This window comes from Diabrotica virgifera, chromosome 8 (assembly GCF_917563875.1).
Source record: "Diabrotica virgifera virgifera chromosome 8, PGI_DIABVI_V3a".
Taxonomy (NCBI): Eukaryota; Metazoa; Arthropoda; class Insecta; order Coleoptera; family Chrysomelidae; genus Diabrotica; species Diabrotica virgifera.
This window is the reverse complement of record NC_065450.1, coordinates 58346413-58364501: the sequence shown is the minus strand read 5'-3', so window position 1 is coordinate 58364501 and position 18089 is coordinate 58346413. Positions and strand designations below refer to the sequence as shown.

General features: G+C 35.0%; 1 protein-coding gene across 1 annotated transcript in view; it reads right to left on the bottom strand.

Annotated features, from left to right (window-relative positions):
• LOC126889284 (juvenile hormone esterase-like) overlaps positions 1-18089 on the bottom strand; it is a 90550-nt gene that overhangs the window by 50769 nt on the left and 21692 nt on the right. The window contains exon 3 of the mRNA XM_050657409.1: positions 5090-5221. Coding sequence (XP_050513366.1) covers positions 5090-5221 — 132 coding nt within the window. The remainder of the gene's footprint in view (positions 1-5089; positions 5222-18089) is intronic.

Sequence of the window (18089 nt, the reverse complement as noted above, 5' to 3'; positions counted from 1 at the left end):
TTCCTAAGTGCAATTAACATTTTATACAATATATAAAAACACAAATGTAATAAAAATTATTGTTCACCACTATTGTTTCGCTAATAGCCAATTTGGCTGATGCGATTTTTGTTAATAAAAAAAAAAAAAAAAAAAATATTAAACTTCGGATAGGTCAATGGAACGTACAAGAGTATAATGAGGAAAATTATTATGTTCTGAGCGTTTGCTACGAGAAAGGCACCCTATTAAAATCAATAAAATCGTAAAATCAATATATGTATGTATATGTCAATAAAGGTATTGCTAAAATAGCGCATACAAATACAATGTCTATGCGATTAAAGACCCAATGTCTTTGAAAATTCGCGCACTTCGCGACGTTAAAAGTTAATTGGAGAAAAGGGTATCTGCTAATACCACAGCAACGTAAAATGTAATTATTTTGGTACCTTAAAACTCTTCTCAGGGATGTACAATGCAGCAGAATTGCTATAGTCTACAGCAGGGGTGTCAAACTCAATTTTGCAGAGGGCCATATATTAAATTCAGAATGTGTCGGCGGGCCAGATTCAAATAAAAAAAAATGTACTGAATTATTATAACATTTTATTTAATAGTATACTTATAATATACGGTTGTTAAAAATCATATCAAAGTTATAAAAGAGGGTAATTATTTTGAGCTCGATGATCCAGATACCTGACTTCTCTTGTTTTTGACAAGCTCATTGATGTCAGGTATCATATTCGTTGTATTTATTTTAAGAATTGATTGGAGATGTTCATTTGTAAGTCTTGTGCGATGTTTGTTCTTATTTATTTTCATGACGGAAAACATCTCCTCACATAAATAGGTGCTACCAAACATGCACAGAATGCGTGCTGCATGCTTTTTTAATTCCGGGTAGTTATCCAAACTCTTGAAATATTGTGTATAAAATGTAAGTGCGTTAACCTCTTTAAATTTTTCTTTCAAAATACTGTCCGATTGAAGATCTATCAACTCCATTTGCAAATGAACTGGTGCCTGTGAAGCTTCAAAATTGAATGGATTGTTGAAAATTGGGAATTCCATTTCATTCATTTTGTGGAAGTCTTCAAAAAGATTGTTGAATTCCGTGATAAGATTTTGCAGAAGTTGAGAATATTGATCCAATTTTTTTTGATCCACTGTGCCAAATGATTTTAAATGAGGGAAATGATCCAAAGTTTGATTTTTTACCTGATTTTCCCACAGCCTCAACTTTGTTTCAAAGGCTTGAATACATGAGTACATTTGAGTGACAATCAGATTTTTACCCTGTAACTTTACATTCAGATCAGTCAAGTGTTTATTCATATCTACCAAAAAGGCACAATCAACCCACCAGTCATTGTCATAATCAATTGGGTTGCCTTTTTCTAACATGAAAGCTTGAATAGGGTCACGTAATGCAAAAAATATTTCTAAAACTACTCCTCGACTGAGCCAACGAACTTCGGTGAAATAAGGGACATCAGAAAACTTTTCGTCCAAATCTTGTAAAAACTGCCTGAACTGTCGGTGATTTAGTCCTCTGCTCCTTATAAAATTTACTATTTTAATTATAGGTTGCATGACATGGTCCATTTTTAAATGTTTGGATGCCAATGATTCCTGGTGAATTATACAGTGAAATGCCACAAAATTTCCTGATGTTTTCTGTTTTAATTTAGTTACAACGCCCGAATGTTGGCCAACCATGGCAGGAGCGCCATCCGTAGTTGTGCTGCTAAGTATATTCCAATCGAGTCCATATTCTGCCATCAAATGCTCCAATGCAGAATAAATATCATTTGCTGTTGTAGTACCTGTCAATGGAACGCACTTTAATAGTTCTTCAGTTATTTCAAAGTTACTGTTAATACCTCGTATAAAAACAGCAAGTTGAGCTGTATCAACAGTATCAGTGCTCTCATCAACAGCCAGTGAAAAGTTTGTAAATTCCTTAATTTTCTCCTTCAGTTGAAGAACCAAATTTTGAGATAAATCATTTATTCTTGAAGCAACAGTGTTTCTTGACAGCGAAATATTTTGAATTATTGACTTTTGAAATGGAAATGAAACATCGGCAACTTTCAACATACAGTCTTTAATAAAATCACCATCAGTGAAAGGTTTTGATCTCTTCGCGATTTCTAATGCAATAATAAAACTTGATTTCAGGGCATCTTCGCTCTCAGTATTAGCTTTAGTAAACATCGATTGTTGACCTTGAAGTTTAGATTTTAAAGATGACAAACTGTCCATTCTTATTTTTTCAGTGTAACAATCGAATTTTGATTTGTGATTCGTATCATAGTGTCTCTTCAAGTTAAACTCCTTACAAACAGCAACTGTTTGATTGCAAATCAAACACAGTGGTTTACCTTTCCATTCTATGAAAAAATATGCATTTTCCCATTTAGACTGAAAAACTCTACGTTCACTATCAACTTTACGTTTTTGTGACATTATGCCGAAATCGTAACAAATATGGAACTCGACACAATTATGGATATCGCACACGCACGACACAAACAACTGTACAATACCTTCTCAACCACTACTTCGCAACTGACTCACGTGACACGTCGACGCACTTCTTTTATATCGATAAGGAAGGTTCTAGTCTAGACTCGAAGCGCATGGAAGATTCTATTGTTCTCAACAAAAATAATAGGGTGTTTCCGCTAAGAGATGGTGTTACTGTCTATCTCTCTCGCTTGTCTAGGCACGCGCTGCCTTTGAAATGACTTATAAATGTAGTGTAGTGTACGCATTTTAAAACTTCCGTAGAGCAATCGAGTGAAGTCTAAAAGCTCTAAAAAACATGATTCTTCTTTCTGTGACACATTGCGATCGCGGGCCGTATTGGTATGGCCCGGGGGCCGGATGCGGCCCGCGGGCCGTATCTTTGACATGACTGGCTACAGCAAGGACATCACTTCCTAGCAGAGCAGCTCAGGAACGATGATGTCTGGATCCCGTCATGGGACGCAGGGTAGCCCTTCGCTACCAAGTGAAGAACAACAACTTCTTGGCTTAACGAACTGTGTACAACTGATCAATTTTCCCCTGCTGACTGGCATTAAATCAACACATTTTTAGGGGGGTCTCTTCTTCAATATTGGATTGGTACTCAATTAAAGAAAATTAGTTTTAGGGTTTATTACCGATTTTTCATTATTTCCGTTCCGCGACGTAGTTACCATAATTAGAATGATGTTATTTCGACACGTTCTCAATAGTAATAAACCAAGTTGTAATTAAAATTTCGTATATTTATAGTTCATAAAAGTTCATACATTAGACGCGACCCTTTTTACGATGTCTAAGAGCTAGCAACGTTTTCGAGAAAGTGTTTTAACTATACGGGGAGAACCATAAGTTACAAGAAAATTGCGGAACTGCAACAGAAGTGTTGATAGTTATTTTATTAAAAGTTTTCTTGTTCTTCTTTACAAAATTTGTACCAATTCTAATATCTTCTTCTTCAGCCTGTTTGCATCCACTCATGGAGCGAGGCCTCCCCATGAGTTCTCCATTCTTCTCTGTTTTGTGCTATTTGGTGCCAGTTTCTCCCCATTTTGGCTTTGATGTCGCCTAGCCATCGTTTTTGTGGTCTTCTTCTCCTACAACTGTGTTTGCGTGGTCTCCAATGTACAATGTTTCTCGTCCACCTGTCCTTGTTTCGCTGTGCCACGTGTCCTACCCAGTTCCATTTCATTTCCGCAATTCTTCCAATTACATCTTCCACCTTCATCCTGCTTCGCACGACCTCGTTTCGTATATGTTTTCTGACAGATACTCCCAATATAGCTCGTTCGATAGCCCTCTGTGTTGTTCTTAATCTATCGGCTGACAACTCTGTAAATGTTACAGTCTCCATACTTGTCAATTCTTGCATACTTGTTAATACAGGGTGTCCCAAAAGTAGTGGAACGGTCGAATATCTCGCGAACTAAACATCGGATCAAAAAACTGAAAAATAAGTGTTCAATCATTTTCAAAAATCTATCCAATGACACCAAACACCAACCCCCACTACACTCCCTGGAGGTGGGGTGGATAGTAACTTTAAAATCTCAAATGGAAACCCCTACTTTTTTTGCAGATTTGGATTCGTTACGTAAAAGTAAGCAACTTTTATTCAAGACATTTTTTCGAACTGTGGATAGATGGCGCTATAATTGAGAAAAACGATTTATCCTGATACCATAGGTAAATTATAGAAACGGTCTAATATCTCGAGAAATACACTTCCAAATGAGAAACAAAAAAAAAGTTTTTAATACTTTTCGAAAGCCTATCGAATAACACTAAACATGACCCTCCAACCCACCCACTGGAGGTGAGGTGGGGGGTAACTTTAAAATCTTAAATAGCAACCCCCACTTTTTATTACAGATTCGGATTCGTCATGAAAAATTAAGCAACATTTATTCGAAACATTTTTTAGAATTGTTGATAGATGGCGCTTTAATTGGAAAAATAAGATTTATTAGCGCCATCTATCAGCAATTTTAAAAAATGTTTCTAATAAATGTAGCTTAATTTTTTATGACGAATTCGAATCTGCAATAAAAAGTGGGGTTGCTATTTAAGATTTTAAATTTACCCCCACCCCGTCTCCAGGGGGTGGGTTAGAGGGTCATTTTTGGTGTTATTCGATAGGCTTTCGAAAAGTATTAAAAACCTTTTTTTTTGGTTTCTCATTTGGAAGTGTATTTCTCGAGATATTAGACCGTTTCTATAATTTACCTATGGTATCAGGATAAATCGTTTTTCTCAATTATAGCGCCATCTATCCACAGTTCGAAAAAATGTCTTGAATAAAAGTTGCTTACTTTTACGTAACGAATCCAAATCTGCAAGAAAAACTAGGGGTTTCCATTTGAGATTTTAAAGTTACCATCCACCCCACCTCCAGGGGGTGTAGTGGGGGTTGGTGTTTGGTGTCATTGGATAGATTTTTGAAAATGATTGAACATTTATTTTTCAGTTTTTCGATCCGATGTTTAGTTCGCGAAATATTCGACCGTTCCACTACTTTTGGGACACCCTATATATTAAAATAACACTAAGAACGTCGAAATAATATACTTACTACAGGAGTATAAACATTAGCAAAAAGACAATCTTCATCTTGCTCGAGGTAAGTTGATTGAGGCTGAGGGCATACTTTTGTATTGTTTGTGCAGTTTAGTACTCCGGTCCATCCTGGATGTCTCTGAGGTAACTAAAATAACATGTCAAAGAATATAATACAAACAGTTTGAAGCATTTTGTAATAAATACCTATAGTCGTTAAAATACAACATTAGCACTAAGACCAAGATGGATTCTTCGGGTACTGGTCTAAAAGACACAAACTTGAGTAAATAGAAAGATATCATAGTTTAATCACCGTAAAACCAATTTTGATTTTATTTATAGAATCAGTATCTAATTCTGCATGTTCTTTTGATTGCTGTGGCTATTTCCCAATACAAGGTGCGCCAAACCTCTGGTTTTCTTTGATTACGGCTAAATTATGGGATATACAAAAAAATGTTTTAAACAAAATTAATGCATATCGAAGCCGTCTATAATTTAAAACTCTTTTCGATTATACAGGGTGAGTCAGAACGACGGTACGAACCAAAGCTTTGTTTTTTAAATAGAACACCCTATATATTAAATCATTTTTAAATATATTTTTTAAAAATATTAAGAATTTATATGAGGTATTATAGGCCTAAAGTTAACAATTTTCGAAATATTTACACTTTTATTGAGAAAAATGGTAATATTCAAAGGGCTGTGGAGTAGGCTTTCAAGGTAATAAAAATTTAAATGCCATGTCAAAGTTTTTTTAGTATACTGATATTAAAAAAAAATTAACGTATTTGACATATAGCCATAAAATATACAGAGTGATCACTATTTGCAAATGTGAGCGGCCGTGGGTAACGGCATAAACGCTGGCCTCATACGCCAGTAGACGTGGGTTCGATCCCTGCCAAAGACAAACCATTTTCATTTCCAATAATGACACGAGCCGTCTCACCGTGCCTCGGAGAGTACGTTAAGCCGTCGGTCCCCCTGGGCTAGTGGACATCGACACTAGTTACTTGAATACACAATTTTCTCATTTTTTTCTTAATATGACACCCTGTTGCCTTTTGTAGTGAATATTACAACCTTTCTTTTGGTATAAGTTGTATGTACCTAGCATGTTTCGTTGTGTAGATATTTAAAAAAACTATAGATATTACGTTTTTGCGGATTTTTTATTAAAAAATTTTTTTGCAAAAAAAATAATTATAATCTAATTTAGAAACAAACATCAAAATATCAAATATGAAAATAAAAACGTAATTAAAGATTAAAATAAATCGTATACTAGTACAATTCAATTGAATTTAATAACTTAAAATTATTTTACAAAAAATATTTTAACATACTAATGAATGCATAAATTAGTTACTAAATTAAATAAATAACCAAATTTGATATCTACCCTAGTAATTTTTCTACCACAGCAACTTTCCTGTACCAAATTAATTGTTAATTATATTGTATTATGCTTTGCAATAAATGAATGTTAAATGTATTAGCCAAATTATTTATTAATATAAATAGCATTAACTGGTGTCACAAAAGCTGGTAATAGTTTTGTAGTTGAAATTTTTATGTTTCAACCGAATAATTGATGGATATGACATTTGTTTTGGGTGAAACCATTAGGTAGAAATTATTACCAGCTTTTGTGACACGACTACATAGATACCTATGTATTTACTTCATAATATGCTTCTATAACGTTTATTTGTTTCAAAGCATACCTTATACGTTCTCAAGATGTAGGTAAATTAAAAAGTTATTAACTGATCTTACTCGTAAATACAATTTAACTAACAAAATTAGGTACAATAAAGTTACTAGGGTAAAAAAATTTCTAAGGTAGATTTTAAAATTAGTTGTTTAATTTAATAATTAATTTATCCTATTAATTACTTATTAGTATGGTAAAAGATTGTTAGTAACATAATTATTTTAAACTTATTAAATTCATTGAAGTGGCACTTGCATACGTTTTTCATATTTTAGTGTATGTTTCTAAAATCAGATAGTAATTTTTTTTGCAAAATAATTTAATTAAAATTATCGCGGATATAAAATATCCTCGAAACTTAAAATCTATAGTTCTTTTTTAAATATTTACAAAACCAAACATGCTATGTACATACAATCTTATACCAAAAGAAAGGTTGTAATATTTACGACAAAATGCAATAATAATATACAGGGTGTTTTATTAAAAAAAAATGAGAAAATTTTGAATTTGGAAATAGTGATCACACTGTATATTTTATGGCTATAAGTAAAAGATATTAATTTATTTAAAAATGACACTATATTATAAAAACTTTGACCAACCACTTAAATTTTTATTACCTTGGAAACATGCTCCACAGCCCTATAAATATTACCATTTTTCTCAATAAAAATGTAAATAATATGTATTTCGAAAATTATTAACTTAAGGCCTATAAGACCTTATACAAATTTTTCATATTTTTAAAAACAATATTCAAAAATGATTTAATATATATATATATATATATATATATATATATATATATATATATATGTATATATATATATATATATATATATATAATATATATATATATATATATATATATATATATATATATATATATATATATATATATATATATATATATATAATATATAGGGTGTTCCGTTTAAAAAAATACAACTTTGGTTCATACCGTCGTTCTGACTCAACCTGCATAATCGAAAATAATTTTAAATTATAGACAGTTTTGATATACATTAGTTTTGTTAAACATATTTTTTTTGTATATCCCATAATTTAGCCGTAATCAAAGAAAACCAGAGGTTTGGTGCACCCTGTATACAGTGATGAGAGCACTAATAACCGGCAAAATAACGCAAAAGATGGAAGACATGTTAAGTTGTGAGATAAAAAGAAATGAAATCAGTGTAGGTGGGAGATTTAGCGATAAAAATATATAAACTTACGCTCTATTTACTGTTTACCCATTTTTCGATGTATCAAAGGAGTATGTCGATTAAAACTGTCACTGTCGAAGTGGCAGTTGCCAAGCTCGTCCGATACGTCTAATAGTCTAAGAGCTGGGAGCGGATTTTGTGCGTGATAAGTAATATGGAAAAACTATACGGGGATATGTTGAATTAGTTGTGTACATGACTTTCACCAACGGCCGGAAACCAGAGTGGTGGCCAAGGGTAGTTATAAGGGGTCAAACTTGCGGTTTTTATTATTTTTTATGACGCTTATGATCGAGATAGTGCACCAAAGATTGGGAATAAGTAGGTCATGACGTACCTAAGTAAAATCTCTAAGGGCGCAACGCTGCGTGGCCGACTAAGAGGTGGGGGTAGGGGTAAATATAAAAAATATAAGGGGTCTTTGCGACGTTCGTGATTGAGATAGCGCATCAAAATTTGGGTATAAGTAGACCATGACATAAATAAGTAAAATCCCCAGAGCCGGAAACTAAAGTGGGGGAGGAAGGTAGTTATAAGGGGTCAAAGTCCCGTTTTTATTATTTTTTTTTGTGACGCTCATGATCGAGATAGTGCACCAAAATTTGGAAATAAGTAGGTCATGACGTAACTAACTAAAATCTCCAGGAGTGGAACGCTGCATGGCTGACAAAGGGGTGGGTCAGGGGTGAATATAAAAAAATGTAAGGGGTTTTTTGCGACGTTCGTGATTGAGGGTGCACCAAAATTTGGGAATAAATAGACCATGACATAGCTAAGTAATATCCCCAGAGGCGGAAACGAGAGTGGCGGACGAGGGTAGTTCTAAGGGGTAAAATTCGCGGTTTTTATTATTTTTTTTGTGGCGCTCATAATGGAGATAGTGCACCAAAATTTGGGAGTAAGTAGGTCATGAGGTCCCTAAGTAAAATCTCCAGGGGCGGAACGCTGCTTGGGGTACAAAGGGGTGGTAGGCAGGTGTGAGTATAAAAATATATGGGTTTTTTTTTGCCGTTCGTGATCGAGATAGTGCACCAAAATTTGGGAATAAGTACATCATTACATTACTAAGTAAAATCTCTAAGGGCGGAACACTGCGTGGGGGACAAATGTTGTGCCGGGTCACAAAAAAATAATACACACTGCGACTTTGACCCCTTAAAACTACCCTCATCTCCAACTCTGGTTTCCGGCTCTGGGGATTTTACTTAGCTAAGTCATGGTCTACTTATTCCCAAATTTTGGTGCACTATCTCAATCTAGCACTTCGCAAAAACCCCTTATATTTTTTATATTCACACCTACCCCCACTCCTTTATCGGCCACGCAGCGTTCCACCCCTGGAGATTGTACTTAGTTACCTCATGACCTACTTATTTCCAAATTTTGGTGCGGCTTTTATTATTTTTTTTTGTGGCGCTCATAATGGAGATAGTGCACCAAAATTTGGGAGTAAGTAGGTCATGAGGTCCCTAAGTAAAATCTCCGGGGGCGGAACGTTGCTTGGGGTACAAAGGGGTGGTAGGCAGGTGTGAGTATAAAAATATATGTTTTTTTTTGCCGTTCGTGATCGAGATAGTGCACCAAAATTTGGGAATAAGTACATCATTACATTACTAAGTAAAATCTCTAAGGGCGGAACACTGCGTGGGGGACAAATGTTGTGCCGTGTCACAAAAAAATAATACACACTGCGACTTTGACCCCTTAAAACTTCCCTCATCTCCAACTCTGGTTTCCGGCTCTGGGGATTTTACTTAGCTAAGTCATGGTCTACGTATTCCCAAATTTTAGTGCACTATCTCAATCTAGCACTTCGCAAAAACCCCTTATATTTTTTATATTCACACCTACCCCCACTCCTTTATCGGCCACGCAGCGTTCCACCCCTGGAGATTGTACTTAGTTACCTCATGACCTACTTATTTCCAAATTTTGGTGCACTATCTCGATCATGAGCGTCACAAAAAAAAAATAATAAAAACGGCGAATTTGACCCCTTATAACTACCCTTGTCCCCACCTCGGGTTTCCGGCTCTGAGGATTTTACTTAGTTATGTCATGGTCGACTTATTCCCAAATTTTGGTGCACTCTCTCAATCACGAACGTCGCAAAAAACCCCTTATATTTTTTGTATTCACCCCTGACTCACCCCTTTGTCGGCCACGCAGCGTGCCACCCATGGAGATTTTACTTAGTAACGTCATCACCTACTTATTCCCAAATTTTGGTGCACTATCTCGATCATGAGCGTCACAAAAAAATTAATAAAAACGGCGACTTTGACCCTTATAACTACCCTCGTGCCCCACTCTGGTTTCCGGCTCTGGGGATTTTACTTAGTAATGTCACGGTCTACTTATTACCAAATTTTGGTCCACTATCTCAATCATGAACGTCGCAAAAAACCCTTTATATTTTTTATATTCATCCCTATCCCCACCCCTTTGTCGGCCACGCAGCGTTTCGCCCCTAGAAATTTTACTTAGTTACGTCATGACCTACTTATTCCCAAATTTTGGTGCACTCTCTCGATCATGAGCGTCACAAAAAAATAATAAAAACCGCGACTTTGACCCCTTAGAACTACCCTCGGCCCCCACTCTGGTTTCTGGCCGTTGGTGAAAGTCATGTACACAACTAATTCAACATATCCCCGTATAGTTCTTCCATATTACTTATCACGCACAAAATCTGCTTTTATCTCTCCGACTATAAAGAGGGGCACGGGGCACGTGCCCTCCCCCCAGACGAAATAAAAATACACTAGATAAAATTCGTTTAAAAATTCTTTTACGAAACCTATTCTACCTGATTTAAATAATTTATTTCGGAAACATAAATGAATTAATCAGGATAAGGAGGCAGCATTTCTAACTTATCTGTTCTCGATTTTGGTCGTCTTCTTAAAAATGGAGATGTCACACCATCACTTCTAACAGATGAAGAGAAGTATTAATGGGTAAAAAACTCCTGGGTGCCATGTCAAAGTTTCATATTCCCGATGGTTTCTGAAGGCAAGAAAAGCTGCTCTTTTCAACAAAGCTGGTTAAAAACACATGAATGGCTAGTTTACAGTAAACAATTACATAGTGGTCTATGCAAGTACTGTGTTATCTTTGGTCGTAGAGAAGGTGGGAATAATGATGTTAAATTGGATAAGTTGGTTGTTGAACCAATAACTTCTTATAAAAAGGCCACCGAATTGCTGAAGAGTCATGCAAATACTGAATACCACAGCCTAAATGTGGTTGCATATCTCATAAGTTTTGCTTGATTCATGAAGGAAAGATTAGAAATGTGGTAGCTTGTATAAATACAGCAGAAAGAAAATTGATCGAAGAGAACAGCAAAAATCTGATTCCCATTATCAAGACAGATATTTTATGTGGGGCACAAAATATACCACTTCGTGGCCACAGAGATGATGGTATAACTGATCTAAACACTTAGAGCTGCTGCGGGGAAGGTGATTTTCGGGCACTATTGCAATTCAGAGTGGATGCGGGGATGAGGTTCTAGGCTTTCATTTAAAATCTTTTGGAAAGAATGCTAGTTGCATAAGCAAAACAACTCAGAATGAGATAATTGGATATTGTGGTGATGTGATCACTGACAAGATCATATCTAAAATAAAAGAATCAAAGTTTTTTACTATTATGGCAGACGAAACGACAGACGTGTCGCTTAAAGAACAGCTAACCATCTGCATTAGATATTTCGATACTAAGAAATGCAACATTGAGGAAGACTTTATCAAGTTCGTTGATGTTGTTGATCTAACTGGAGAGAACCTAGCAACTACTATTGCCCAAGAACTAAAAAAACTTAATGTTAATTTAGCTAACTGCCGTGGTCAAGCCTTTGGCGGATCCTCCAACATGAGTGGGGTTTTCAAAGGCGTACAAGCCCGAATTTCCCAGATCCAACCTTTGACAATGTACACTCACTGTGCCAATGACAGATGGAATCTGGCAATTAGTAAAGCTTGCTCTATTGCTAGCATTACGACAACAACAAGAAGAACTAGTAATTACAGTGGCACAAACAAGAATAGAACAAGTAAAAGAATATATATATCTAGGATAAATCACTAGATTAAATAAAGAAAATCAGACCGAAGAAATAAAGAGAAGAATAAGGTTGGCCTGGGCATCATTCGGAAAACTGTCTTATATTCTAAAGAACAGAAAATACCCGCAATACCTAAAAACAAAAGTCTTCAATCAATGTATACTCCCTGTTTTAATATATGGCTCTCAGACATGGACGTTTACAAAAGAGAATATGGAAAAAATAGCAAAGACAGAAAGAGCCATGGAAAGACAAATGCTGAACATTAAATTATCAGACAGGAAAAGAAACGAATGGATCCGTAACAAAACAAAAGTGAAAGACGTCTCTACCCAAGTAGCAAAGCTTAAATGGAAGTTCGCCGGACACACCCTACGGCAGAAGGATGAAAGATGGACTAAGATGGTAATACATTGGAGACCATGGAACCACAAACGAAAAAGGGGAAGGCCACAGATGCGATGGTCAGATGACCTGAAGAAACACACTGGGTCAAAATGGATGCAAATTGCCCAAGATAGAGAGGCATGGAAGAAGGAAGAGGAGGCTTATATCCAAGGATGGATGTTTAGGGCTGATTAGATAGATAGATAGGAATACAATGGGAGTTATATCTTCCGTAGCAGTTTTCTTTCGTGATTCTCCAGCAAGATTTAAAATTTTGGAAAATGAAGTAAGAGAGAATCACAACCTGAAACCAGGAACTCTAGGTCTGAAAAAACTCTGTGAAACAAGGTGGATTGAAAGACACGATGCTGTTTTGACTTTTATGGAACACCTTCCTATACTCCCTGCTGCTTTAGAAACCATTGCTAATTCCCCTCAAGGCAAGGGAAGCAATGCATTTGCTTTCATGCACTCTTTTCTTTCATTCGAGTTTTTGGTTAGTGTGGTAGTGTTAGATGAGGTCCTTGGAATAACCTTACCACTAGCACGTAAACTTCAAGCTGAGTACATGGACGTACTTAAAGCAACTGAGCTTGTAAAAGCCACTACAATAGCCTACAGGAAAGAAGAAACAACAGCATCGACACATTCAAGGAGTTATTCAGTCAATCAACTAAGCTATCGGAAGAAATGAGTAAAGATATTCAGAAGCCCAGGACAACACCCCTTCAAAAAACCGAGCCAATGTCCATGCTGAAACGGTTGAAGAATATTATAGGATGACAATTTACATCCCATTTCTATGGATATTGTAATCAATGAACTGATGGAAAATTTCCAAAAATGTAATGTAAATGGAATGTGTAGGTAAGCTACAACACCTTCTCTCACCAGATCTCAATGCTGATCAAATAAGGAGTATTCTTCAAGGAGCTCGTAAATATGAACCCGATTTGCCGTGCTTCTCTGCTCTGAAAGGTGAGCAACAAAGGAAATGCCAAAACATCCAGCACAGGCATACAAGTTAGATGAACCACTGCAAAATGTACAAGTTTTATTGCAGCTGCTATGCACTCTTCCTGTGAGGACGAGTACAGCTGTGCCAACCTTTTCGGCTTTGCGTCTTATGAAGACATATCTGCGAACGACCATGACGTAAGGTAGGTTTAATGGATTGGCATTACTCCATGTTCACGACTTATCCAGTGAATTGAAAGCCGAAGAAATTTTGGACGTGCACGCAAGGAAGCACAAGCGAAAGCTGTATCTCAAGGTTTTATGAGAAGGAAAAGTAATTGTCTTCATGTTTTTAGCTATATTGAAATACAGTATACGTATACTTATGTGTTGTGTATTTTTATAATGTAAACAACATTTTGGAGATCTTAAATTTATGGTAACAGCTAACAGGTCGACGTCTTTTGACCATATTTTTAAATTAAAAGGGTAATTTAGATAAAGGCATTTAATATTTAAATGGATTTATCTACCTGCGTTTTTACTCACGTATTGAGTACTATAGTTGATTTTTTAACCAAGAGGAGTAAACTAAAAAGACAGTTTCACACCCAAGAAAGTTACTAGAAAAGTCACCAAATTCATCTTATTTTTTTCGTTGATCATATCAGCTTTCGATGATAATCCATACATATTATATTATACTAACACATCGCTAAAGAGTTCTAAAAACCACTGTTTTTATATAAAAGTAGACTAAAAATCTAAAAATTAAAGGAATAATGCAGAAAACACAAAACATTGCCAATATACTTAATTAACCTATAAAATGACAGAAGTGCCAAAATTTCATAAATGTCATTAGTGTCAAAATTTGATAACAGTGGAGTAAACTTGCCTGCGGTTGGACCAATTAGAAACAAGCATTACGGCGCGGTAAATTTGAATCACTATCCTCTTGGTTAAAAAACAAATAATAGGAAACTGATTTGTTGATCTTTGCCTCGTTGAATTGGTGTGTTGTGATTTTAGAAGGATGGGGAATAGGCATAAGAGAGAATCTGTTTCCGAATTAAGAAATTCAAAGATTTTATTTTTAAATATTTATTTGTTTGAAATTGGAGTCGCTTGGGTTTCGCCTTTTCTAAAATAGTAATATCATTTATTGATAATTCTAAAGTTCCTAATAAAATGCAAACAAATAATTTTGAATATACAACTGCATATTTTGGTATAAATAAGTTCATTTATTAAAAAAAAAATAGGTTTATGTATTTAGTCATCGCAATTTACAAATCTCACTGTAATACATAATATTCCTTATTCTAAGTTTGAACCTTGTGCCCCCCCAACACAATTTTCTGGATCCGCCCCTGACTAATGACGTCATTGACGTAATTAATTCTCTATTCAGTAATATAAACATTAACATAATTATTTATACAGGGTATCCGAATTTGTTTTTTACTAAAATAATTGAGACAAAAAGAAGAATAAATGTAATTTATTTAATTCAAAATACGATTCGATGTTGTCAAAAAAACAGGAAAAAAATGTGTATTTGACAAATAAATATTGTTTTTCGCTTAAATTCAATGTTAGCTGCCACCCACTTGCCTTTTGGCAGTTTGAACATTTCGTTTAAGCGAAAATCAATGTTTATTTTTCAAATAAATTTTTTTTTCTGTTTTCTTACAGCAGCAAAATGTGCTTAGAATTAAATAAATTAAATACGTTCTTCTTTTTGTGTCAAGTAATTTAATTAAAAATTTGGTTCGTACACTGTATAAATAATTATGTTAATGTTTATTTTACTGAATAGAAAATTAAATACCATTTTAAACGAGCTATCACATGACCCCTATTCTCTTTAAAAAAAATCATCGATTAGCTACGTCATCACGCCCAGATGGATGACGTCACTAGTATGATATATATAGGTATCCCGAAAAATGTAATTTAATGCGTTACTTTATGGATGCACTGTATTTTTAACCAAATTCATAAAGTATATTTTGTAGACATTTGAAGTTTAATAAGTATTTCTAAATAATTAATTGGTGTATTTATTATTACTTATATACTTTATAATGATACTTATGTTTGGCATTGTTTGTAATAATTGTCTGTAAATAATTTGACGTTAACATTTTTTGCGCTAATAATGGATAATGGGATATTTATGGAAATAATCCTGTTGAATTCTACATTTTTGTTTTTGTTAAATTAAATTTCTAGACCTGGATTCCGTGTACCAAAAGATAGTTTATTAATGGCAAGATGAAAATTTGTTAATAGCTTAACGGTGTCTAGTCGGACAAACTTTGATGTATAAGAACACTGGAACAGGGGAAGTTTTAATTGTGGAACAGGTTAAAAATTTGGAACGTCAGACTACGAAAACGTTCCATGTATTTTGTCGGACAGAACTTCCAATTGATTTGTTACCATTTCGTTGAACTCTCGTGCAAAAATCAGACTGGTGTTTATAACCAACTGGGCATTTTAATGAGTGGAACCCGAAGAATATGTCAAATGACAGGAAACGTGTTAGTTAGTAATAGCAGTCTGATTTTTGCATGAGAGTTTAATGAAAGGGTAGCAAATCAATTGGATGTTCTGTCCAACAAAATACATGGGACGTTTTCGTAATCTGACGTTCCAAATTTTTAAACTGTTCCACAATTAAAACTTCCCTTGTTCCAGTGTTCCCGTGCATCAAAGTTTGTCCGACTAGACACAGTTAAGCTATTAAAAAATTTTCAGCTTGCTATCAACTTTTTTTTTGTAAGAGGGATCCAGGCCTATTAGGTCTGGATCCCGCGTATGAAAAAAAAGTTGATTGATAACAAGCTGAAAATTTGTTAATAGCTTAAGGGTGTCTAGTCGGATAAACTTTAATATATGGGAACACTAGAACAGGGGCAGTTTTAATTGTGGAGCAGGTTAAAAATTTGGATCGGTCACACCACGAAAACGGCAGAACAGACTTAAACTCTCCGAAGAGAGTTTAAACTCTCATGCAAAAATCAGACTGCTATTTATCACCTGTCATAATTCCTGTCATTTGACATATTCTACATGTTCCACTCATTAAAACGCCCATTTGGTGATAAATAGCAGTCTGATTTTTGCATGATAGTTTAATCTCTGGTCGGAGAGTTTAAGTGTGTTCTGTCGGACAAAATAAATGTGCCGTTTTCGTGGTCTGACCGTTCCAAATTTTTAACCTGTTCCACAATTAAAACTGCCCCTGTTCCAGTGTTCCCATATATCAAAGTTTGTCCGCCTAGACACAATTAAGCTATTAACAAATTTTCAGCTTGCTATTAAGCAACTTTTTTTTCATACGCGGGATCCAGGCCTATATTCCATTTGCTTATATTTCCCATTAATTTTCAAATTTAATTGGATTCAAATTTCTTAACTACATTTTAGACTTTTAACAACTGTACTCCATCAATTTGACGAAGAAACACGTTAATATTGATAGAATATACGGAATAAAAATCCTTACACATACGTGTCAAGGTTTTACGAGGCTTGTTCACGTAATTCTCGTTTTTGGCTAAGAAAAATTTTTTTTGGTAAATATATCTGCAAACAGTTACCACCACGATGAAGGTAATAACTAGTAACTATCCGATTGTTTTACCAGCCCATGTATAACCTGCTTATAAAATTTTGTGCTTCTTCTGAGGCTGGGGAAATAAATCGGGATAAATAGATTGATAGTTGCTCTAATATGCTCCATCTCTTTTGTTGAAAATTTTCTTTTACTACTTGAGGCAACATGAGGCAGATCATTCTCGTGCAGATGAATGACATCATGTCAGAGCTTATCTGTACTTTTTCGTCTTATTGTTAAATGGCAAATTAATATAAGATAATAGTCACACCTAGACGCATCGCCACAAATTATTGAAGAAAGAAAGGCATTGCCATTTCAGCAATAGTCCGTGAAATATTGCAAAGACGCACCCATACCAAAGTTTTTTTATTCCTTTTGACAAAAGGCGAGAAATTTCTGAATCTCTGAATCATAAAGCCTATTTGACGAAGCTAAAATAAACAAGACAGTGAAGTTTATAGGTGTAAACTAATGCTTACACTTATATACTTCCAATTCAACAATAAAGAAATTCGGAAACTCAAATGAAATTCATAGAGTTTTTCGAGGAGATTGCAAATATCCCGGCTCTCTCTCGAATCCACAAATTTCTGGCTAAGGATGGTGCTACTACTCAAGAAGTAAGTTTTCTAAAGAAGAGTAATGGCAACGAAGACCAACCAGGAGAGTATTAGAAAACTAATAAGCACGCACTTTTCTGCCTCAACAATTCTAAATGATGCAGATGGGCAAACCAACGTAGACCAAAGGCGAATAGGCAAAGTTATATATTGTACAGTGGTGAGCGTATTAAGAGGAAACAGTAGCGATCAACAGGTAGCGACAACGCGTTCCAAGATTGCGGCTGTAATTTTGAATATTTTTTCGAGATATTTGGCACACGTGTTCGTAATATAATAAATAATGGCGGTACAGAGCCTAATTTGAAAAATATATTAATATGTGGAAATTACTCTGTAATTCTTCTTCTTCTCTCTCATAATCCTTAGTGCTCTTCAGGGCGTCGGATGTCGG